Below are 23742 nucleotides of genomic sequence, written 5' to 3'. Positions count from 1 at the left end.
AAAACTCCAGCAGTGCTGCTGTGTCTGATCCACTCATACCAGCACAACACACACTAACACACCACCACCATGTCAGTGTCACTGCAGTGCTGAGAATGATCCACCACCTAAATAATACCTGCTCCGTGGGGGTCCTGACCATTAAAGAACAGGGTGAAAGCAGGCTAAAAATGAATGTAGAGAAACAGATGGACTACAGTCAGTAATTGTAGAACTACAAAGTGCTTCTATATGGTAAGTGGAGCTGATAAAATGGACAGTGTGTGTAGAAACCAGTAGGTGGTTTTAATGTTATGGCTGATCGGTGTAAAACATTTTAATTTCACCATGTATATAATGAAGGTTTTGAGTACTATAAGCTTTGCTTGGCCCCACAAAATGACACAATATATGATGGAATCAGGACACGTGAAACAGTAGCAATAAATACACTTTTCATTGTTTATTTAATATTTAAGTATTGTACAATTACCCTTAGCTCTCCCTTTAACAAATAAAACCACGTTTGAAAAGTGGACGACTTTAAATATCTCCAATTCCAGTTTGCTTATAATGTTGGTTTAGCAACTGACCTGAAGTATTTTTACCCCGTAACACATAACTGGAATCTACTGTTTTAATTATTGCTCTTCATAATGTTGTTGTTTGCAACAGCCATGGCTCAACAAACCATATAGTATATAGTGTTTTAGTCTGTTCTTAACTGCTGTGCCTTATTTCTTTGGCGGGTTCTTCCAGTGCATATTTGGTCTTCCCCTTTTCATCCTCCGTTTTTGTTTATTTTTTTCACCATATTGAGGAAACCTTTCTTATATATTAACACTGTCATGTTAACACTACCTGGCTAACAACTTCATCTGCATGGCGCTCCATAGCGCTTTTAGCGGTGAACAATATTATATGATCTGCTGCCTTATGGAGCCTACAGCTGTTAAAAGTAACTATGTTATGGTATGGCAGTATTTGAAAAATACATACTGTGTGACGAATCAAAGATGGTATACCGAATGTACCGTCATACCGCCCAGCCCCAGCACAAGTTTATATGCAGTTCTCAAGTTCTAGAGGTTTCTATAGGTCTTTTGCTGTTTTGACTTGCGGGGTTTTCACCCCCCTTTAGCAGTGCATGCTGTACTTCTGCTGCAATCATTACAAGATATGTTGAATTTCATTCTGAGTAACATTGCATTGATTTGCATCTCAACAAGGGAACGTGTATGTAAACCATGCAGTACAGCTGTTAGGAAAACTTCTGCATTTGTTGATCATTCTTGAAATCTAAATTGGTTACCTATTCCTATCTGTGCAATGTTAAAAAAACAGTAGCAGTTGAAACTTACATAAGTGTAGCATATTAACAATTCTCTGCTCTCTGCAGGTAATGTGGGTTTGTAACCAGTGCCGTAAGCAGCAGGATATTCTCACTAATTCAGGGGAATGGTTCACGGATCAAGGTCAAAAGCCAAAGCAAGGGGCCCTCGGGGCAGCCGTGAGCGAGCCAGCCATGTGTGGAGACTCAACCGAAGAGAAGAATTTGCGCTCCAGGTCTCAGATCCCGACTGGTTTCTCTGCATTCACTGCCCAGAATAGCCAGCAAAACTCCAGCAAAGGTCCTGCTGCTGGACAGGCTGATTTGCCTTCATCCCGCTCCCGTAGTGAACCACCACAAGACAGGTATGTAATGTCTTCCTTCGTATTAGACTTCAGTCAATAAAATAAATAACATTAGCATTAGCTTTTAAAGCTTTTAGCTAAACCCATAAATTTTTAAAACTTTAATTACATCTGACGACTGTTTTCCTGCCCCTGAAAGGTGGTTTTGGCATTTGGCGAGTATGCTTTCTCAGAGACAAATGTATTTTACATTTTGTTCACTCTGTATGCTTTTTGAAGATCATTGTGGAGCTACTTAGTGTAGACTTGCTTAGCTTAATACATGCAACTAGAAACAGAAGAGTAATTTTTGCAGAATAATACAAATTAATAATTAAACTAATTTATAATAATGTTTTATGACTGGAAGCTCTCCAGACAACCCTGTTTATGGTATTTCAGCCTGGTGCCCAGTGTTTCCCAGTAAAAACCCTGACCAGGATAAAGCAGTTGATGATAATAAAATTAAAAAAATAAATCTGATTGGTGTCTAAACATGGAATTTTACTGCTTTACTTGCAGATGTCGTAAAATAAATAAGGTACCATGTAAATGCAAGCTGTACCTTAATGATTAAGGTACTGGACTAGTAATCAGAAAGTCACTGTTTTAAGCTGGTTCAAGCCCCACTAGAACTGCTCCGACTGGTCGACCTAGTCGATGACGCGGACGCAAAAAATGCGGCAACGTCAATATTTTAAGTCGATGCATCGTTTTTAAAACTATGCTTATAAATGATCCTTTGTCATTTCTACAGTGATTCTATTCATATAACTGTTCATATGATTTCCCTCAGCACTGCTTGCTGTGTGCATGACCTAAGTCGTATTTGATCCAGTCACTGGTTGGCGGCATTAAGCGCAGTTTTAAAAAATGCCGTCTGCAGCAGTCAGAGGCCGACTGTAGTGAGCTTTCAAAGAAAAGCTACAAATTTTCCAAGACCCAAACCATCAAAAGTTTGGGAATACTTAAAACTGGCACAAAACAAAAATGTGGTTTGTACACTGCAAAGCTTTGATGGTACCACAGCAGCACTAGCACGATGTTGCACGTCTATATTGTTTCATAAAACTTCTTAATCTCAGAGATCCTAGAATACCGTATTTCTTAGCGAGTTCAGTTAGGGTGCATTTTTACTTCTATATTGTTTCATTAAGCTTCTTAATCGTGGAGATCTCGCGATCAAAGCCCAAAAAGTTTGAATGTGCCTTAATGCTTACCACTTTGTTTACATCGCTTAGAATTTTGAGTAAGTGTTGAGTGAATGTGTAGGTTAGAATCTGGGCTCATTCTGTGTTTACTGTACGTTGGACTTAATGAGATGTGTTCACCTCTAACTATTTTATTTCTGCTATAAGTTTAAGCACTTTGCTTTGTGTACTGTATGCCATAAACACATGTTGCACTTTGTTTAATATGGAGCACTTGAGAATTTGATAATATGGACATAAACCCTGTTTACATTTAGTTTTGTGCCATATTATTATGCAGTACAGTTCAGTTTGTTGTTAAAATAAAAGAAGCTTTAATGAGATTCTAAATAAAAAAATTTAAAGGAAAATTAATTGTTTCGATTAATCGACTAATCGATAAAATAGTCTATAAATTAATCAATAGAAAAATAGTCGTTAGTGGCAGCCACCACTGCCAGATTGCTGCTGTTGGGCCCTTGAGCAAGGCTCTTAACCCTCAATTGCTCAGACTTCATGCTGTAACAGTAATGTAAGTCGCTTTGGACAAAGACGTCTGCTAAATGCCAAAAATGTAAATGTAATATAAATGTAACAATGAACTAATAATTTTATTTTCAATTTTATATAAATAATTTACATAATTCATAAATAGTGATCAGGCTAGTTTACTACCATTGGAATCATACAGACATGATTAGCTGTGCCTGTGGCAGGGTATGACCAAGGCCCTGAAACACACTGGGTGTGTTACTGCATTACGCCCAGTGATTCAGGGGAAGCCAGACCGCTTGTTCAGGGGTACTGACCCTAACCAGTATAAAGTGATGGTAAAACATGATGAAATAAAAAATAGTGACCCTTTAGTGAGTTATCTGTGACATTAGATCCCTCTCTAATCCTGGACTTTCTTTGCTTAACCAGGAAAAAACAATCATCAACCTCAGATCAAAATGGCCAATCTGGCCCAAAGGCTGAAAGGCGTCGAGGGCTGTCCAAACTCCAATCGCAACCTTCAGAAGAGTGGGAGTCTGGAGACACTCAGAGAGAGAACCGGCATCTGGTCAAGACTCGATCGCAGGATCGTAGCAATGCTGAGCTGAGAGGGAGCGTTAAGGAGCTGAGAAGGACAGAGAGTGAGCTGAGGCCACCTCAGGAGGAACAGCGAGTTGATGCTAATGCGCCACGACATTTAGCGAAGGCTCAGTCAGTAGACCAGGGAAAACATGTGCATCCAAAAGCAACACAGTCAAAGCAGGCTGAAACGGGCATGCCTGAGAGGGAGGCTGGCGGGGCAAGCGTGAAATGTAGAACAAACCGAGGATGGACAGAAAAGCGCCAATCATCTCTGGAAAGTCCACAGCAAGGTTACACAGGGGAGAGGACCGTGGGGGGCACGGCAGGATCTGCAGCGCAGGCTTCTAAGTCTAATAACCCCCCTCAACCGCCTGCCCCAGGGTTTCGTGTGGGTTCTACTTTGCCCGCCGGTACCTCTGAACTCAGGGAGCCTCCTGACCGGAACAGGAAGTTTCAGCCCAGCAACCTGGAGCCGGGCTCGGCCGCCGTAGGACGAAAGACAAAACGGGATAAAAATGAAAGCATGCTTCGGAATGACTCGCTCAGCTCAGACCAATCCGAGTCCCTTCGGCCTCCTCCACCCCGCCCCTACAAGTCAAAGCGTGGCGGCAACAAACGGCAAATGTCGGTCAGCAGCTCTGAGGAAGAGGCTGGATCCACTCCCGAGTACACAAGCTGTGAGGACGGCGAGATTGAGAGTGTCAGCGAGAGAGGTGGGTCTTAATGACTTTTTATTATTATACACTGATCAGCCATAACATTAAAACCACCTTCTTGTTTCTACACTCACTGTCCATTTTATCAGCTCCACTTACTATATAGAAGCACTTCTACAGTAAAGTTCTACAATTACTGACTGTAGTCCATATGTTTCTCTACATACCTTTTTAGCATGCTTTGATGCTGTTCTTTATTGGTCAGGACCACAACAGGACCACCACAGTGCAGGTATTATTTAGGTGGCGGATCATTCTCAGCACTGCAGTGACAATGACATGGTGGTGGTGTGTTAGTGTGTGTTGTGCTGGTATGAGTGGATCAGCAGCGCTGCTGGAGTTTTTAAATACCGTGTCCACTTACTGTCCACTCTGTTAGACCCTCCTACATAATTGGTCCACCTTGTAGATGTAAAGTCAGAGACGATCGCTCATCTGTTGCTGCTGTTTGAGTTGGTCATCTTCTAGACCTTCATCAGTGGTCACAGGACGCTGCCCACAGGGCACTGTTGGCTGGATATTTTTGGTTGGTGGACTATTCTCAGTCCAGCAGTGACAGCACAACACACACTAACACACCACCACCATGTCAGTGTCACTGCAGTGCTGAGAAACAGAAACAGCAGTAAAAACACACGCTGGAACCAGAGCTGGGATCTCGAATACATCGTATCGAATCTCAGCTCTGCCTGCCGTCTGAGGCTGAACGGCCACATGAACAGCGATTGGCCTGTTGTTCAGATATGGGCGGGACTAAGCCTGATGGGGTCTCTCTCTCATGACTGGTGCAATTATGACCTCTGCTGGCTGATTGATGGCGCCTGCACAGAGATGAGAAAAGAGTGCTCTCAGGGTGTGTCTCTCCGTACACAACGCTAAGCTGCACTGCACTCATCAAAGTGTAGGTGATAAGATGCATACGGCACACTGCCCACGTGTCGGAGGGTTAGCTTCGTTCTCTTCAATGAGAGCAGGGATCTGCATTGGTGGAGAGGAGGAATGATGCAATTGGGCAATTGGACACGCTAAAAGGGAGAAAAAAGGGGAGAAAATGCATAAAACAAAATAAAAAAAATTTATTTAAAAAATGTGACTTGTGTTTTTGGTTAGTAGATTTAGTTTAAATACTGCTGTAAAGTCAGTCATCTTTCTGACAAAATTTGACAAATGAACTGAACAAGAACTGAACTAAAGGGAAGAGTTTGCTAATAGTAGCGATGTGTTGTCAGACTAAGTGGTTGCACACAGACCTGAGTATTAAAACAAGCCAGAGAAGAAATGTAAACAGCAGAGAGTGAGAGAGACGGAGAGGAAGAGAATAACAGGAAGGGCACATTCAGTCTTTCTTATCAGTGTAGCAGGACTTCACTAACAGCCGGGAGATTTCATTTACACAGCAGGTAAGAGGACTGATACACACAGCGGATATGAATAGAGACGTATGCCAGAGGTTTTTTTATTGTGCTTTATGGGAAAAATTGGCTTTGCTTTACAATAGCATATTTGACATCACTAAAGACTAAAATATATTTTTTGTTTGTCTATTAGATTTTTTTTAATACTGACAATTCCAGATTAATATACAGTGTATCACAAAAGTGAGTACACCCCTCACATTTCTGCAAATATTTTATTATATCTTTTCATGGGACAACACTATAGAACTGAAACTTGGATATAACTTAGAGTAGTCAGTGTACAACTTGTATAGCAGTGTAGATTTACTGTCTTCTGAAAATAACTCAACACACAGCCATTAATGTCTAAATAGCTGGCAACATAAGTGAGTACACCCCACAGTGAACATGTCCAAATTGTGCCCAAAGTGTCAATATTTTGTGTGACCACCATTATTATCCAGCACTGCCTTAACCCTCCTGGGCATGGAATTCACCAGAGCTGCACAGGTTGCTACTGGAATCCTCTTCCACTCCTCCATGATGACATCACGGAGCTGGTGGATGTTAGACACCTTGAACTCCTCCACCTTCCACTTGAGGATGTGCCACAGGTGCTCAATTGGGTTTAGTCCATCACCTTTACCTTCAGCTTCCTCAGCAAGGCAGTTGTCATCTTGGAGGTTGTGTTTGGGGTCGTTATCCTGTTGGAAAACTGCCATGAGGCCCAGTTTTCGAAGGGAGGGGATCATGCTCTGTTTCAGAATGTCACAGTACATGTTGGAATTCATGTTTCCCTCAATGAACTGCAGCTCCCCAGTGCCAGCAACACTCATGCAGCCCAAGACCATGATGCTACCACCACCATGCTTGACTGTAGGCAAGATACAGTTGTCTTGGTACTTCTCACCAGGGCGCCACCACACATGCTGGACACCATCTGAGCCAAACAAGTTTATCTTGGTCTCGTCAGACCACAGGGCATTCCAGTAATCCATGTTCTTGGACTGCTTGTCTTCAGCAAACTGTTTGCGGGCTTTCTTGTGCGTCAGCTTCCTTCTTGGATGACGACCATGCAGACCGAGTTGATGCAGTGTGCGGCGTATGGTCTGAGCACTGACAGGCTGACCTCCCACGTCTTCAACCTCTGCAGCAATGCTGGCAGCACTCATGTGTCTATTTTTTAAAGCCAACCTCTGGATATGACGCCGAACACGTGGACTCAACTTCTTTGGTCGACCCTGGCGAAGCCTGTTCCGAGTGGAACCTGTCCTGGAAAACCGCTGTATGACCTTGGCCACCATGCTGTAGCTCAGTTTCAGGGTGTTAGCAATCTTCTTATAGCCCAGGCCATCTTTGTGGAGAGCAACAATTCTATTTCTCACATCCTCAGAGAGTTCTTTGCCATGAGGTGCCATGTTGAATATCCAGTGGCCAGTATGAGAGAATTGTACCCAAAACACCAAATTTAACAGCCCTGCTCCCCATTTACACCTGGGACCTTGACACATGACACCAGGGAGGGACAACGACACATTTGGGCACAATTTGGACATGTTCACTGTGGGGTGTACTCACTTATGTTGCCAGCTATTTAGACATTAATGGCTGTGTGTTGAGTTATTTTCAGAAGACAGTAAATCTACACTGCTATACAAGCTGTACACTGACTACTCTAAGTTATATCCAAGTTTCATGTCTATAGTGTTGTCCCATGAAAAGATATAATAAAATATTTGCAGAAATGTGAGGGGTGTACTCACTTTTGTGATACACTGTACATATAATTTGTCTGTATTGGTAAAAACTGTATTGGTTCACAACATGACATTGCATTATGGTTTAACTAGCAATCAGTGCCATCTGCGTAGGTAACGGGACACTGTTGAATGAAGACTCGGCAGCTCGCCCACGTTGAGTCGCGCCCTGCTGTGGGGTACACTTTGGCCAGCAGAGGAAGCGCACAGTCACAGTGTGATCTGCCTTTTTCTTAATGACAATCACCTGTGACTCAAGAGCACTGATGCACTCTGGATGACATATCACGGCTTCTTCCTGTCCACTGCATCAGCGCAGGAGCTGGCACACCTCTTTATGTTAAAGCTGTGATGCCAGACCACAAGGTTCACTCCAACTGGAACTGTGGCAAAACAGAAAACTACAGTTTACGTTCACCTGTAATTGTAAATATGCCACTTAGACCTATTTTTTAATACAGCATCACATTCTTTCATACTCTTTACTATAGACGCTTTACTTAGAGTCTGTATCCTGGTGGAGAGCACTTGTAGGATAAGCTCACTGAGTGAATAGTTAAAGCTTAGCTTAAACAAGCCCAGCTCTTCTTCAGCATGGGTTAATTTTTTAGTCCTGTGTGAGCGTTGTCTTTACAACAAATACTTAATGGTCTCAGCAAAGCTTAAGGAAATACGAATGAGGTTGATAGAGTTGTATACACTGCCAAACACCTTACCATTAAAAGCTGTTGAGTATGTTAGAGGACACAAGTACACACATTAAATGCTTTACTACTAAGTTGAGAGTTGAGCCTTGGCAGGGTGAGCTAGCACATTAGACAGCCATCCATGTTCCACTTTGCTATTAAGTTTGAATACAAAAGTACAAATACATGCTGTGCATAAATTCAGAAGTATCTGGACAACATTTCTATTTATCAAGCTACATAGTTCCAACCACACTTGCAATAGGTGCAGAAAATGAAGAAGTCTGATGTACGTAGAAATGAGCATAAAACATGCCAAGAGTAAATATGAGGCTAGCGTCATGGAAAGACCTGAGGCCGACTCTAAGTCAGTACTGGACACCATTGCATGTCATTCAGCTTCCACAGTCAGGAGACATAATGCAGCTCTTAGACTCAAACAAAAGTCTCATTAATCTCTGTTCCTGCTGCCGTTCTGCTGGGTGAACAGTGCTGGGTGTGCTTTAGGGTGACAGTTGGCAGAGTATGTTCTTCCAAAGTGGTCATCTTTAGTAAACAGAGATCTGTGAGTGTAAACAGCAGGGCTGGAATTCTGGATAGCATAAAGCAGCAGCTCGTCAGTAGAGAAGTGCTGTGTTTGTGTTGCGCTGTCTGTTCTGAGGTCTTACTGAAATCTCTTCCATTTTTGCTGCAGGAGACTTGGAGTGCTACCCTCTCGATCCCACAGCATGGCATGTAAGTACCTCCAGCTCATCTGATAACAAATTATACATTATTATGTTTAAGTAAAGATAAAAAAAAATGACATGCACTTGATGTAATTGATATGTGTTGTAGGATGTTTTTAATAATTTATAATAACTTTTTAAGATATTTTGATAATTTGTTGTGTTGTTTATCTTCTGGGTCAAAAACAAATTCAAAAATTAATAATATATTAAAAATATAATATAAAAAAAACATATAAACATAATAACTAAACAGAGAACCTCACAGACAGGTTGCCAGTTCCTCACAGTGCACACACACACACACACACACACACACACACACACTTGAGGAAATATTTAATAGCTTCAACTGGGCTGACTGCATGTATTTGGACTTGTGGGAGGAAATCCACAAGAACAGTGGGAGAACTGGGAGGAAAACTCCACACAAAAGGCCCAAACCCAAGCCCTTCTTGCTATGAGACAACATCGCTACCTACTGTGCCACTTGCTGGCCTATTTCAATGTTGGCAATCCATATTAACTATACCTTGGCTTTCATGTTCCAATATAAATAGAACTAGTTTCAGTGCACTTATTAAAAGGAACATGGAACAGTGGTTTAATGCCAAAATCAGGGGAACTAAATATGAAATAATTCAGCTTTTAACAAAAATGCCATTGTGAAATAAAATAACTAAAATAGTGTAGCAACTGGCAACCTGTCTGAGGTGTTTTCTGCCTTCCGTCCAGTAAATCACTCCCACTGTGACCCAGACCAGAATATAGCAGTGGGAAAACAGACAATAAATGAATTAATAAATGAGGTACAGATATGCTCAACTTCTTAATGTTCTTAATGTTTTCAGATTTTACGATTTTCTGAAGTTAATTCCTGAATTTAAGTTGTAAACTAAGGTTGCCATTTTTAATGCGGCTCTAAATCTTTACTTCCTCCTGGCACTTTACTACTTATTTTTGTCTTGTTTGAGGGGGCAGAAGTGAGTAATGCTTCTGCGTATTAGTGGTGTATAATACATAAACAGACGGACAAAAAAGTCCTTTTTAACCCATATAACCACGTCATGTTGAAATTACACAACATGAATCTGGTTTGTGTGAGCCAGCAATGTAAATGTAATTTGTGTGTGTGCTTATAGTGTATGTAAAGTGGGTTATTGTAACTAAAACACTAAGTTAAAGTAAGTTATTAGTTTATTCTTAGTGCACTAAGGCCTTATATAACCGTGTATATAAGTGAGTAAAGCTGATGTAAGGGTTTGATGTAATGAAAAAGCTCCGTCTGTGATGGGATTAAATCCCGGTCTTGTTCTTCCAGCATCCGGTTACATGGCAACCCTCCAAGGAAGGTGATCATTTAATCGGTCGAATCACTCTGAGCAAGCGCACAGCCATGTCCAAAGAGGCTGGAGCAATGCTGGGGTTAAAGGTCAGCTCATTCACACAGCTCTCACAACAAGTACATTCTGCTACACGCATCCTTTCACCTACAGACAACACCACACACTACAAAATAATTAACCACAGCTTTGAAGCTTATTTCCTCTTACTGATTGTGTTGTGTTGTTTTGTGATATGTAGGTTGTAGGTGGGAAAATCACAGAAACAGGGAGACTAGGGGCCTTCATCAACAAAGTTAAAAAGGGAAGCCTGGCAGACATTGTGGGCCATTTACGACCAGGTGAGCTCATTTTAAATTTGTCTTTCGATGCAGGTGATTAGGGCGTCTGGGTGGCGCAGTGTTCTTATTCCGCTAGCTCACGGCTATAAGATCTGGTTCAAGCAGAACTGCAGAGACCCTGACCAGGGTAAAGTGGTTGATTAAAATTTGACATTGTAACCATATGACAGTAATATACATCGATCAGCCATAACATTAAAACCACCTCCTTGTTTCTACACTCACTGTCCATTTTATCAGCTTCACTTACCATATAGAAGCACTTTGTAGTTCTACAATTACTGACTGTAGTCCATCTGTTTCTCTGCATGCTTTGTTAGCCCCCTATCACGCTGTTCTTCAATGGTCAGGACTCTCCCAGGACCACTACAGAGCAGGTATTATTTAGGTGGTGGATTATTCTCAGCACTGCAGTGACACTGACATGGTGGTGGTGTGTTAGTGTGTGTTGTGCTGGTATGAGTGGATCAGACACAGCAGCGCTGATGGAGTTTTTAAACACCTCACTGTCACTGCTGGACTGAGAATAGTCCACCAACCAATAATATCCAGCCAACAGCGCCCTGTGGGCAGCGTCCTGTAACCACTGATGAAGGTCTAGAAGATGATCAACTCAAACAGCAGCAAAAGATGAGTGATCGTCTCTGACATCTACAAGGTGGACCAACTAGGTAGGAGTGTCTGATAGAGTGGACAGTGAGTGGACTTGGTATTTAAAAACTCCAGCAGCGCTGCTGTGTCTGATCCACTCATACCAGCACAACACACTAACACACCACCACCATGTCAGTGTCACTGCAGTGCTGAGAATGATCCAACACCTAAATAATATCTGCTCTGTGGTGGTCCTGTGGGGGTCCTGACCATTAAAGAACAGGGTGAAAGCAGGCTAAAAAACAGATGGACTACAGTCAGTAATTGTAGAACTACAAAGTGCTTCTATATGGTAAGTGGAGCAATGAAAAAGCAATGGCTTGCAAAAAGACCTGCAAAACATTTTTATAATGGTTATTATAATGTTTGCTCTTTGATTGAATAAATTCTGTGTTTTTCTGTCTGTAGGAGACGAGGTGCTACAGTGGAATAATAAATCATTACCTGGATTAACCACAAAAGAAGTTTACAATATTATTTTGGATTCCCAATCAGAATCACAGGTTGAATTAATTGTTTCAAGGCCCATTGGGTAAGTCTTACATTACCAGTCTACATGTTCAGTACATCAGTTCTTTTTGCACTAGTTAATGATCTGCAGGATATTTAAAGCATAAAGAGTAAAAAGTCTATTTATAAGGATGTGTTTATTTATGGAGAGTCTTATTTGGAGAGTCTAAATTGCTCTTTTAATTTTAGTGACATACCCAGAATACCAGAAACCTCACACCCTCCATTAGAATCTAGTAAGTCATTTTATAAACAGCTCTTGAAAATGTTCTTTTGTAGTATTTTTACATTACTCAGAACTTTCCATGCTGTAAGTTCTGATGTTAGCAATGTCTGTTGTCTCTGTGTCTCTGCAGCAGGCTCAAGTTCCTTCGAGTCACAAAAAATGGAGCGACCATCTATATCTGTCCTGTCCCCATCCAGCCCCAGCGGCCTGAGAGACGCTCCCCAGCTCCTACCTGGACAGCTCTCGGTGGATACAACACCACTCAACATACTACTGCCCTCTACTATCTTTGTCATGAGGGTGTTTCTAAAACCAGTCTTTTTTTATTACAGGTGAAAATGTGGTATGATAAGGTGGGCCATCAGTTAATAGTAAACGTCCTGCAGGCTAAAGACCTGCCCACCAGACCGGATGGACGACCCAGAAACCCTTACGTCAAAATGTACTTCCTTCCAGATAGAAGGTGCTTACACAGATACTTACACTTACACAGATCTTTAAAGACAAACTGCAGCTGAACAAATGCAATCCAGTGTATACTCTTTTATCTTCGCTTACTAAGGGAATTTTTAATAGAAGGAGCATTTTGTACACAAGGCCTTCATTAACCTGCGCTTTTACTTGCTGCATGACTGTTTGAGTGTGTAAACTAAGCAACACTCACACATGCACCATTGTGTGTTTGAACAAGTACACAATCTATCCACTAGAGGGCAGATCGGTGCTAAAAACTTCTCATTACTATGCTGTCATACTGATTACTTCAAAGTATGCTACTCTTGTCCACTGTTTTGTCTGGCCTAAAGTATGTAGACACCATAGTTTGTTAGACATCCCATAACAAAACGAAGGACATTACTGTAGAGTTGAATTCTCCTTTGCTACTATAATAACTTCCACTCTTCTGGGAATGTTTTAAAAGAGTGTGTGTGTAGGGGTTGTGCTATTACGTTAGTTAAGAAGTTATGTTAGTTAATCAGCATAACAATTAATCTCAAAGGTGATGAATGGGGTTAAGTTCAGATACAGATGTCCTTATAAACTTCATTTTGTGCACTAGTGTACAGTCACACTGGTTAAGGTCTTCCCCAAACTGTTGCTACAAAGTTGAATACATATAATTTATTAGTGGTGGGTGAGTGGGTGTGGCTGAAATGCCTTACCAATGCCTCACCATATACTACAGCTGTGAGACGTCCATTTTCTGAATCGGTCACCACTTATAATGTACGTTAAATGTACCACCTGGTGTGGTTAGAGTGCATTGCCAGTTCTGGCTGGTTCTAAAGAATCCCACTCAGGCCAGAGCAGCCTGTCATATTGGGTTCTCAGCCAGTTCTCAATTCTGCACTATCTCTGTTCTATCCACTTTCTCCATTACAGGCTGCAGTTGTTTGTTATTACGACCTGTGCTGGCTGATTAATGGCATCTGCACAGAGACGGGGATAATGGAGATCTATGCATGGCTCTCCGTGCACAATACAGATCTCCATTTGATCATGCTTCATACAAGTGAAAAGAAGCGGCCGGCTACTGCACGTTAGGGTGTGTGGTAGTCATGGCTCTTCTTGGTCAAGAATGGAAGTCTGCAGCAGTAGAGAAGAAATATGATCGGGGAATTGGATACAACTAGATTGGGAGGAAAATGCATAAAATATTAAGTGTTCGCTGAAATTTAAGAACAATCAATGCCTACTGTGAAGACACCCTAACAATAGTTTGGTTCTACAGCATTTTGAGTTAGTAGTTATGTGCCTCTGTTGTCATTTGTTGTGACTTCTCAGTGATAAAAGCAAGCGGAGAACAAAGACGGTCAAAAAGAGTTTAGAGCCCAAGTGGAACCAGACCTTTGTGTACTCACATGTACACCGGCGAGACTTCCGAGAGCACATGCTGGAGATCACAGTCTGGGACCAGCCAAAAGTTCAGGATGAAGCCAGCATTTTTCTAGGAGAGGCACGTAAAGAAAAAGAATTGGGGGTTTTTTGGGCTTAAACTAAGACTCTTATGATCAACATCTTGTCATGTATTTACGTCATGCAGATCCTGATCGAGCTGGAGACAGCTCTGCTGGACGATAAGCCCCACTGGTACAAGCTGCAGGTTCACGATCTGTCCTCCATTCCACTACCCCACCCCTCGCCATACTTGCCACGTAGAAATACCCACAATGACACACCCACCAAGAAGCTGCAGCGTGAGTATTAAGGAAGTCTTAATGCTGTTGTATTTAAATGTGTGCAAAGTCTGGTAGGAGGAATACAAAGTGTTTCTTCAGGATTATTTGTCACTAATCAAAGCATGTTTATTTGTTACCATCAGGGTTGGCTTAGTACTGCTAGACATTTACAAATAGAATGCCTTTATTTGTCATATATACATATACATGTGTACAGTACAATGAAATTCTTCACGTATTCCAGCACGTATCCCATTGTATGGTGCCCCTGGAGCAGAGTGGGTTAAGGGCCTTGCTCAAGGGCCCAACAGTGGCAGCATGGCAGAGCCAGGATTCAGACTCTTAACCTTTTGATTGATAGACCAAAGCCCAAAACTCTACCCACTAGGCTACCACTGTTTGATGGATGCAGCTTTTACAATATGAGAAGTTTGGGATGTGGGAATGCAGAGCTGGGTGTTGAATTTATTGCAGTTTAGAGACATAAATGTGGACCTTTTTAAAAACATATGTTAAATAAAGTAAATAACAAATAATAATAATAATAATAATTAAAAGAAAATATAATTACATTAATGATTATTGAGACGGGTGGCACGGTGGCTAAGTGGGTAGCACTGTCGCCTCACAACAAGAAGGTCCTGGGTTCGATCGTTTGCATGTTCTCCCCGTGTCTGTGTGGGTTTTCTTCCAGGAGCTCTGGTTTCCTTCCACAGTCCAAAAACATGCAGTCAGGTTCATTGGAGACACTGAATTGCCCTATAGGTGAATGGATGTGTATTTGTGTCTGCCCTGCGATGGACTGGCGCCCCGTCCAGGGTGTTACTGTGTGCCTTGAGCCCACTGAAAAGCTGGAGTAGGCTCCCGCGACCCTGATAGGATAAGCAGTTAAGAAAGTGAGTGAGTGAGTGAGTGAGCGATTATTGAGACAGCACAGTGGTCCAGTTGGCCGCTTTAGTCAATGTCTTTAAAAAGTGTGTCATGTTTTTTTTCCCCATGTCCCCTATAAAGTTTGGCATGTTCTTAATTTACCTGTTTGTTTCTTGTGGTTACTCCGATTCCCTCCAGTCCCCCAAAACGTGCAAAATGTTCATTGGCTGTTATAAACTGCTTCTACATTTATTCAGTACCGTGTACTAACCAACACCACACTTACCTTTGGGTCCCGTTTTTGCTCCTTTTTGGGACCCAAAAAGTCTTTTTTTGCGTTGTCAACATTGCGTTGTTTGCACTTGTGTTCTGTGTTGCATCCTGGTCCTAAAGTAATGTTGTTTTGTTTCAGAATGTACTTGTTTATAGCTGTAATAACAATAAAGCCTTTTAAACTTAAACCTTAACCTGAACATATGCATGTGTTCATGTATACATTTATGCCTGTGACTTACCCATCTGTCTTGTGCATTTATCAACATATCTGTCTGGTGTCTGTCTGTGTTTGTACGTGTATGTCTGTGCAGGCTCTCAGCGTATCACAGAATCAGATTATGATGATGGTATTGGCGTAGTGGCTGCAGGTGGGTGGGGGGGCATGACATCACCAACCTCTACACTAATAATGTGATTTGTGCTGTAGATACAAAAAGAGAAAAACACTGAGTCAGTAGTGAGCTTTTTACTTCTACTAAAAGCATCTGCTGGTTGAGGCGACAGTGGCACCAATGGCAGGCCTTATAATGTATTTAGCATAAAAAATGTCATTTTAAAATACTTTCCTGCAAATAAACAGTGAATTACACCCAGTAGATAGCTTATTTGGTTCACTTAGTATAGAATTAAATGCATATTTGTCATTTATATGTGTACCTGAGTACAGTACAATGAAATTAATTTCCAGGGTTAGCAACTGTGTGCCGCCCCTGGAGCCAATATGGTTACGGGCCTTGTTTAAGAGTCAAACAGTGGCTGCTTTGCAAAGCCTAATACTTCATGGCCAAAAGTATGTGGTAACCCAATGTTTATATATGCCAAATCAAGATCCATTAACAAATTCATTAAAAGTTGTGTCCACATACTTTTGGATATATGGTATGAAGTTCCTATACTTCTTCTGCCATTTAGGTTGGTATACAATCCTGACTGTAGCACCTTTGTTGCTATGTGGGTGCATTAAAATGTACTTAACTTACATGAATAAAGTTGCAAACAACTTTAATCAGACACAGTTTTCTAGAGTAGACCATAAAATAAAGAAAACACTATCTGCTTGAGATCCAGCTGTTATTGCTAGCAGCTGTTTTTGGATATGTGCTTATTAAAACTGTACACAGCGCTCTCTCAGCTTTGTTCGGAAGAGGTTGCGTGCAGCATTTTTAGGGTCCTACCATAGATGGCATTGAGATTATAAGTCTGATAGATGATGTGAGTGCACTAATAAATTGTGCACAGCAGTAGATTATTAATAATTAAACACAAACCAAGTGCACCTATGTGGTAACTGTACTGGAAAAGTAATCACTGTTTTATGTAGTATTAAACTAGAACATTACTTGTGGTCTCCATGGACAGTGTTGCGTCTTCAGTGCTTTTCTTTGTAGCAAAGTAGTAAAGACCATGCACACAGTGCACAGTGTAAGATGTCCACAGGAACATCTTTAAAAAAAGCGTAGGACGTGTGCTCTGTGTTGTGTGTTTCTCTCTTTTATTGTCTATGCACGCATGATAACGTGTTTGTGGTAGTGTGTCCTTGATATCCGAGTGTTATCCTCCAAAAGCACCACATCTGTTTTGACTGCAGGCATTGCAAAGTTACACAATGAGCTATCAAACAAGGTTTGTATAAATGTGGCTGGAAGTGGGGTCATGAAAGGTGTTTTGTATATTATTTGGTAAATTCCCAATATTATTGCTCACTTCAATTTGGAGGTTAATAAATTGGAGAATGTATTATATGTCATGGTTTATAAAGTGTAATACATAAAGTCTGGTCCAGTAAATAGAAGCTTCTCAGTAAAGCTAATGCTTTTTAGCAGCACTTAATGTAGTAAAAACTGACATGTAACAATTACTTTTATTTGGTTGTTCTAATATGTCTAACATTAAAATCTTTACGATACCTAAATCGGCACGGTGGCTAAGAAGGTCCTGGGTTCGATCCCCAGGTGGGGCGGTCCGGGTCCTTTCTGTGTGGAGTTTGCATGTTCTCCCTGTGTCTGCGTGGGTTTCCTCCAAGAGCCCCGGTTTCCTCCCACAGTCCAACAACATGCAGTCAGGTTAATTGGAGACACTGAATTGCCCTATAGGTGAATGGGTGAGTGTATGTGTGTGTGTGTGTGTGTGTATATGTGTGTGTCTGCCTTGCGATGGACTGGCGCCCCGTCCAGGGTGTTACTGTGTGCCTTGCGCCCATTGAAAAGCTGGGATAGGCTCTAGCACCACCCCCCGCGACCCTAATTGGATAAGAGGTTAGGAAAGTGAGTGAGTGTATGGACAAAAGTATTGGGACAACCCTTCTAATTTCAATTCATGTGTTGCAGCCACAACAATAGCTATCAGGTGCTTAGACATGTAATGAAACACATATGATAAACAAATAATAAACAAACACATTTGTTCCTGGCACAGAAGTTTAATTGTACAGTGAACAGATGTATCTGCTGTTGAATCTTCTCATTTTTGCATGTATGTCTGAAATCTCTATACATGTGTTTTTATATTTTGCTTTTATACACAGTACCTATATTTGCAATAGTGAAAATGGTTTGTGTGTATTCGGATGGTTAATAGCAGCAGAGAGCCGGCCGAGAGAAAAAGAGCGTGAGAGGGGTAGAGAGAGAGAGCGAGAGAGGGAGAGAGAACGGACTTCACTGGAGGTTCCTGAGCAGCAGAGGTCGACACATCATCGCTCTCGATCAGCATCACCTCACAGAGAGGAGGAGAGCATGGCCAGGTCACGGCCTCCCAACATCCCCATGCAGAGGTACGACACACTGCTTTAAGTAACTTGTAACCAGATAAGCATGGGAGAAGTGACACTAACAACAGAAACAGGCTTAAAGAGTATTAAAATATGAAAACAGCAAAATCAGTAGCACTGATCTTTATCACTCTGTCTCTCTCCAGGAGTTTGGATGAGGCGCAGCACAGTCGCAGGTCTCGTTCCCCCAACCGCTTCTACGAACGGGGTCATGTCCAGGAGAGAGAATATGTAGATGACAGGTAAACAAGTGGCTATGCCTGCACATTACATGATCTTCAGTCCCTTATAACAGAGCTTTTTAACGCTTGGGTGTTTTTCTACATATTATGCAAGAACGCAGCTGATTATCACAATTGTTTTGATCAATATAAAAATTATGAGTATTTACACTTATTTTTAATATGCCTGTTTACCATAACATGTGTAAACCATAACTTTTTTTTGTCCCAATAATTAGGTCTATACTTTTATTGCAATAGAATTACAATTTGCCCCTAAGCCAAAATGAATGCCACCGTTAGGAGAGCATCTATTTATTTACTCGTCTTTAATAATAATATTTTATCCTGACTCTGGTGCCAGTCCATCACAGGGCACACAGACAACCTTCCTGGAAGCAAGATTTAAGCCCATCAAGTTCTCATCTGTGTGGCACCCACATTACCCTTATATATTAATATAACGTTGTGAAATGTATTTGTTAGTGCTTCAACAAATACAGAGCAGTTCAGACCAAAAGCATGAACACTTTCCTGCTAAACTTAAGCTTTAAAAGATACACATGGGACATTCACTGTATTTGAGGATCACTTTATGTTAAACATGTTAAAATCATAATAATTCTTTCAATTAAATATAAAGCTGTAGCTTTAGCGTAATGGTTCATCTTAACAATTTTGATTGATTAATTGATTTTGATGTCTTCAATTTTATGTCAGTTACACACAAAACTTGTAGTGTCACCCCACTAGTTTGCTCCAGCATTGCTTGATAAATTATTTTATTAATGTTTATGAGTTATGATGAACTTATGTGCTGTGGGTAACGTTTAGATAAATTGTCACCTAAATTTATTAAAAAAGCCTTAGAATAATTGCCAATGAGAATGTTGAAGAGGGCTTTTAAACCTCTGGTTCCGGTGTTTATAAGATATAAGATATGACTGTGAATGATGGTGTAATAATTTATTTTTTATGCATTTCCATTTCATAACACATTCTATTAAGTAAATTTACACATCCAGCTACCAGGTTTAGCATCCTGAAAGTTCCATAGTGGTTTACGTCCATGTTCATATAAAGCCACCTGTTTCTCTGAACAGGATTAATTCCACAATCCACAATCCTTAATTTGTGATTTCATCATTGATCCTGTATTCCAGTAAAGACCCTCATTTAGTTCTATAGTCTCCAGGTGACATGATTGCTAATAGATTGATGTAGTGCTAGTTTATCTAGGAGTGCTTCTTAATTAATTTCTCTGGTTTAGGACACTCAGCTCCAAGTCCTGTTATATCCATGCACTCTTCTTGTGTTTGCTTGTTTATCATTTTGCTTGATGTATCTTTACCTTCTCATGTGTCACCCATCTCAATGCTAATTGCAGTGAGGCCACCTTGACACACAGATCAGTGTGGGGTAGGAGCGCAGAGTGCCTGCACTTCCAAAGGTAAACCGCTGGGCCAGGAGTGGATCTTTAAATAGATTACTGTTTATCAACATCACTTTGTTACGTGTGTATGTACAGTCTGCTGTGACTGATTAACATTTTCTTCCCATAGTAAATCATTTACTCTGGAGTGTTTCTAGTTTGCCCACCACTTAAAGTGTGTTTAGTTTAAATGTATGGCTGTAGTGTAGATCCTGTTATGTAGATACTGTTTCTGTATATTCTGTATATTATGTCTTCAGTGTTTGCATTCAACCTCTTCAGTCAGTAATGTACTATGCAGTAGCTCACTGACAAGAAGCATTACCAGTGGAACTTTCCACTTTTTGATGGCCCACTGCCCAGAGACAATGCCGCAGTCTCTGAAAGGCAAATGTTTACTTAACTTTCAAATAACCATCATTTAAGTGTTATTATGCCACATTTATTTTAATCAGTATGACTGATTGCAATATACATCCCTACATAGAAAAGGGCAACTAGCTGACCGGAACTGGTTCCTAAGCAATGCATGGTTTTATTTATTTTCTTATTATATAAGGTGTGCTAACGTTTTTATTTTCATAATTGTGCACATTTTGCCTGCTACACATCATTGTGCCTTAAATACAACAGCACATATCCACTTAATATGCCTTTCTATCTATAAGAAAGAAGTCAAAGTCAATGTTTATACCATTAAAGACTTAACATTAACTTGCTACCTACAGAAATCATAACAGACTTATTGAAAGATTAAATCTATTAATGAAAAATGTAAATACTATAAAAAGATTCAGGTAGGACCAAATATTGGCCAGTATAATGGTTTAAAGGATTTTTGGATTCCTTGTAGTGTTTGTTCAGTGTTTATTGGCCTAAAAATTACTTTTTAGTTAGGTTTAAAAAATGTGAGAATATATAAGTCAGGTCAGAAGTCTGAGACAACTAGTGAACATACTTTCATTTAGCATTTGCCCAAATGAAATACTATGTTTCTCATTACAAAATATATAACCAACAACCAACAAAATCTGGAATGTCTTAATGTTTGGCACTATTGAAAAAAGAACTGAGCACATTTGTGAAACTGATTATTTTGTTCCTTTGTACAAAAGGTCAAATTTCCCTGAGTCTTAATCTTTCCATTAAAGCACAAGCTCAGATGACTGGAAACAGGTCTTGTGATCAGATAAGGCAAAATCAAGCTTTTAGTGTCTTTTTTATCCCAAAGGCCTTATTCCAACTGTGCCATGCTTAAATCTTTCAGCAGGATAGGTCAAAAAATGTGTATAAATCCTCTTGCTCATGGTCATTGTAAGAGAGACAATAATTGTGATACATGTGGCTTGTCTATTAAAAGTTGGTCACTTCCAAGGTTTAAAAAACAGTTTGTGTCTCTGTAGACCCCCCAAAACTAAGCACCTAATTCTAATTTGGGTCCTCTGCTGAAAAAAACCTCAGACAGGGAATTATATTGTACTCTACAGTTTCATCTCGAATATTCAAGCTGCACTCATCCTTCAGAGTTTACTTTCAGTAAATTGAATAATAAGTGGAAAAAGATCTTGGATTACACCCACAGATCGTTCCACAAAAACCACTATTGCCTGAACTCTGCATTTAACATCTGGAGAACTGTACAAGTTCTTGAACATGTATAATCAAATTAAGTTTTTAAAATGGGTTCGGAAAGTAGCCTACCATTTAGTTTTGTTTATAGTGCAGTATCACTTGGTAACCCACCTTTTATTTGTCCCACATATCCAGAGATTATTTGTATCATATACATAGTTAACGCTATATGTTTTACCAGGAGACCTTTATGAGTTGCCAGGGTGGTCTCAAGAAGAAATAAAAAATTGGATTAAATAGCTAGATAAATGTACTGTACTTCCTACTTGACCAAATTAAAATGTTTACGTTTAAATGTAAAGTAAAAGCCTAGCCTCAGTACCCAATTGCTTTTATACACATCATGCTTTGTATCCACGCTCACTGGAATTAGGCACTTTCTGATAACAACTACATTCATCAAAGCACAAAATGTGTTTTCACTGTACATCAGTCTATTTGAGGTTATCTGTGTTTGTGTCTTAAATGTGTGATTGTGTGTTTAATTTCGCTCATCCTGCATGCCTTAAAACTCAGCCCTGGCTATCAGTGGCTTTGGTCATTCACCAGACCAATACTTTGTTTAAAAGGGACACTTGAAAAAACTACACTGACTGAACACGTTATTAGGTTTTTATTTTATAAGCTACACCTACCATAGTCATGGTTATTTATCAGTAGTTAGGGACCCCCACAGGACCTTCACTGTCCAGATGTGTTTAGGCTGGTGGACCATTCTCAGCACTGCAGTTATACTAATATGGTATTATCATCCCAGTGTGTGTTTTACTGTTTTACTTTACTTTTGTCCTACAACAAGTGCTTACATGGTTACATTGTGTTCCTAATAAAAAGACCAGTGAGTTTAAACAGTGTCAAATACATACATATATACATACAGAAAAATAATACACAAGCAATTGGAGTTTCTAATTATTCATTCCAGTCTTTAATAAAGAATCCATAGTGAGTTCTGAACATTTTTGGGTTTATTTCTATTGATAAAGTGGGTGCAGGGGTTGGGAAAACAGTGTAGCTTATAAAATGATCTAATAAAGTGCTTGGTGAGCGTACATAAAGGAAGTGTAAGTATAAATAGCCAGTTATATCTCCGCCAGGGATCATATGCATTGTGTCATTCATCATTTTTGTCATAATGAGTGAAGCATGTTTTTATCTAATATTATTTGCTTGTACTTTTTCATCTTTTTGTCTTTTTGCCTTTTTTCCCCTCTCTCCGTTGGATGGCATTTTGTGACCCTAGTGATCTGCAACCCCCACTTGACAGGGTTAGAAGTGCTAGTACCAACTGTCTGAGACCAGGTTCAAATTCCAATTCACCTGACCGAGAAAGGTACTCACAAGACTTATTTTAGTTCTTAGCTTTATTTTGTTTTTCTCATATCGTTTTTATTTACACAGTAAACTGCATTACTCATCTTTGCTTAACCAGTCCTTTAAACATTTCGTATTGTAGATTAGAATGTCCATGCATTTGTTATTAGATCCTGTACCTTTGTGAAACTTGTGCATAGTTAGAGGTTGTGTTGTTGTGTGTAGGATGTAGTGTGTAGGAACAAAGTCGTCCCCTGAGTGTTTGCATACCGCATCATAAATGTGAGATAAATAGACTTCATGTCTCTGTCCTGACTTGCCCTGTTTTTTTCACATTTTCACCTCCAATCTCTTGGGGTGTGTCGGACCCTCACTTTCTCAGGAGCACGAGGTCTCTCCCCCGCATCAGACCCACCAGCCCCAGGATCCTAATCCAACACGCCTCCCCTGAGGATGACAGGTACCGACCCTGTCCCCTGATGCCTCCGCTAACCCTAACTTCTGTCCTCTCCTGTCCTAACCTCCTCTGCCCCAGGGCTCAGCTACATTTCTTTATGTGCCTTCTGGTTAATTCTCTGCTTTACTTTATCTTTTCTGATTTCTGTGTAGCCTGTGGCTTTATAATTCACTTAGACCCCAGACCCCAATGCTGGCTTTGTTGTGAGTGCTGTAGATTATGAGTATGATGTGTTTTGTAGGATTCTCCTTCTTTCAGTCTGCTTATTAGCTTCCTTCTTGTTTGAATCTTCTTGATCTTGCCTTTCTTGTTTAA

General features: G+C 40.5%; 1 protein-coding gene across 1 annotated transcript in view; it reads left to right on the top strand.

Annotated features, from left to right (window-relative positions):
* The window catches only part of LOC134314833 (regulating synaptic membrane exocytosis protein 1-like), a 92795-nt gene that overhangs the window by 50760 nt on the left and 18293 nt on the right, over nucleotides 1-23742 (top strand). The window contains exons 4-20 of the mRNA XM_062995592.1: nucleotides 1379-1674; nucleotides 3768-4633; nucleotides 9171-9211; nucleotides 10526-10636; nucleotides 10789-10888; nucleotides 11951-12074; nucleotides 12242-12288; nucleotides 12409-12524; nucleotides 12611-12741; nucleotides 14064-14235; nucleotides 14323-14476; nucleotides 15916-15972; nucleotides 18182-18374; nucleotides 18518-18613; nucleotides 19980-20042; nucleotides 22900-22989; nucleotides 23353-23430. Coding sequence (XP_062851662.1) covers nucleotides 1379-1674; nucleotides 3768-4633; nucleotides 9171-9211; nucleotides 10526-10636; nucleotides 10789-10888; nucleotides 11951-12074; nucleotides 12242-12288; nucleotides 12409-12524; nucleotides 12611-12741; nucleotides 14064-14235; nucleotides 14323-14476; nucleotides 15916-15972; nucleotides 18182-18374; nucleotides 18518-18613; nucleotides 19980-20042; nucleotides 22900-22989; nucleotides 23353-23430 — 2735 coding nt within the window. The remainder of the gene's footprint in view (nucleotides 1-1378; nucleotides 1675-3767; nucleotides 4634-9170; nucleotides 9212-10525; nucleotides 10637-10788; nucleotides 10889-11950; nucleotides 12075-12241; nucleotides 12289-12408; nucleotides 12525-12610; nucleotides 12742-14063; nucleotides 14236-14322; nucleotides 14477-15915; nucleotides 15973-18181; nucleotides 18375-18517; nucleotides 18614-19979; nucleotides 20043-22899; nucleotides 22990-23352; nucleotides 23431-23742) is intronic.

The sequence above is a fragment of the Trichomycterus rosablanca genome, chromosome 5, assembly GCF_030014385.1.
Source record: "Trichomycterus rosablanca isolate fTriRos1 chromosome 5, fTriRos1.hap1, whole genome shotgun sequence".
NCBI classification, from domain to species: domain Eukaryota; kingdom Metazoa; phylum Chordata; class Actinopteri; order Siluriformes; family Trichomycteridae; genus Trichomycterus; species Trichomycterus rosablanca.
Note: the sequence above shows the minus strand (reverse complement) of the source record. Positions and strands in the feature narration are given on the sequence as shown.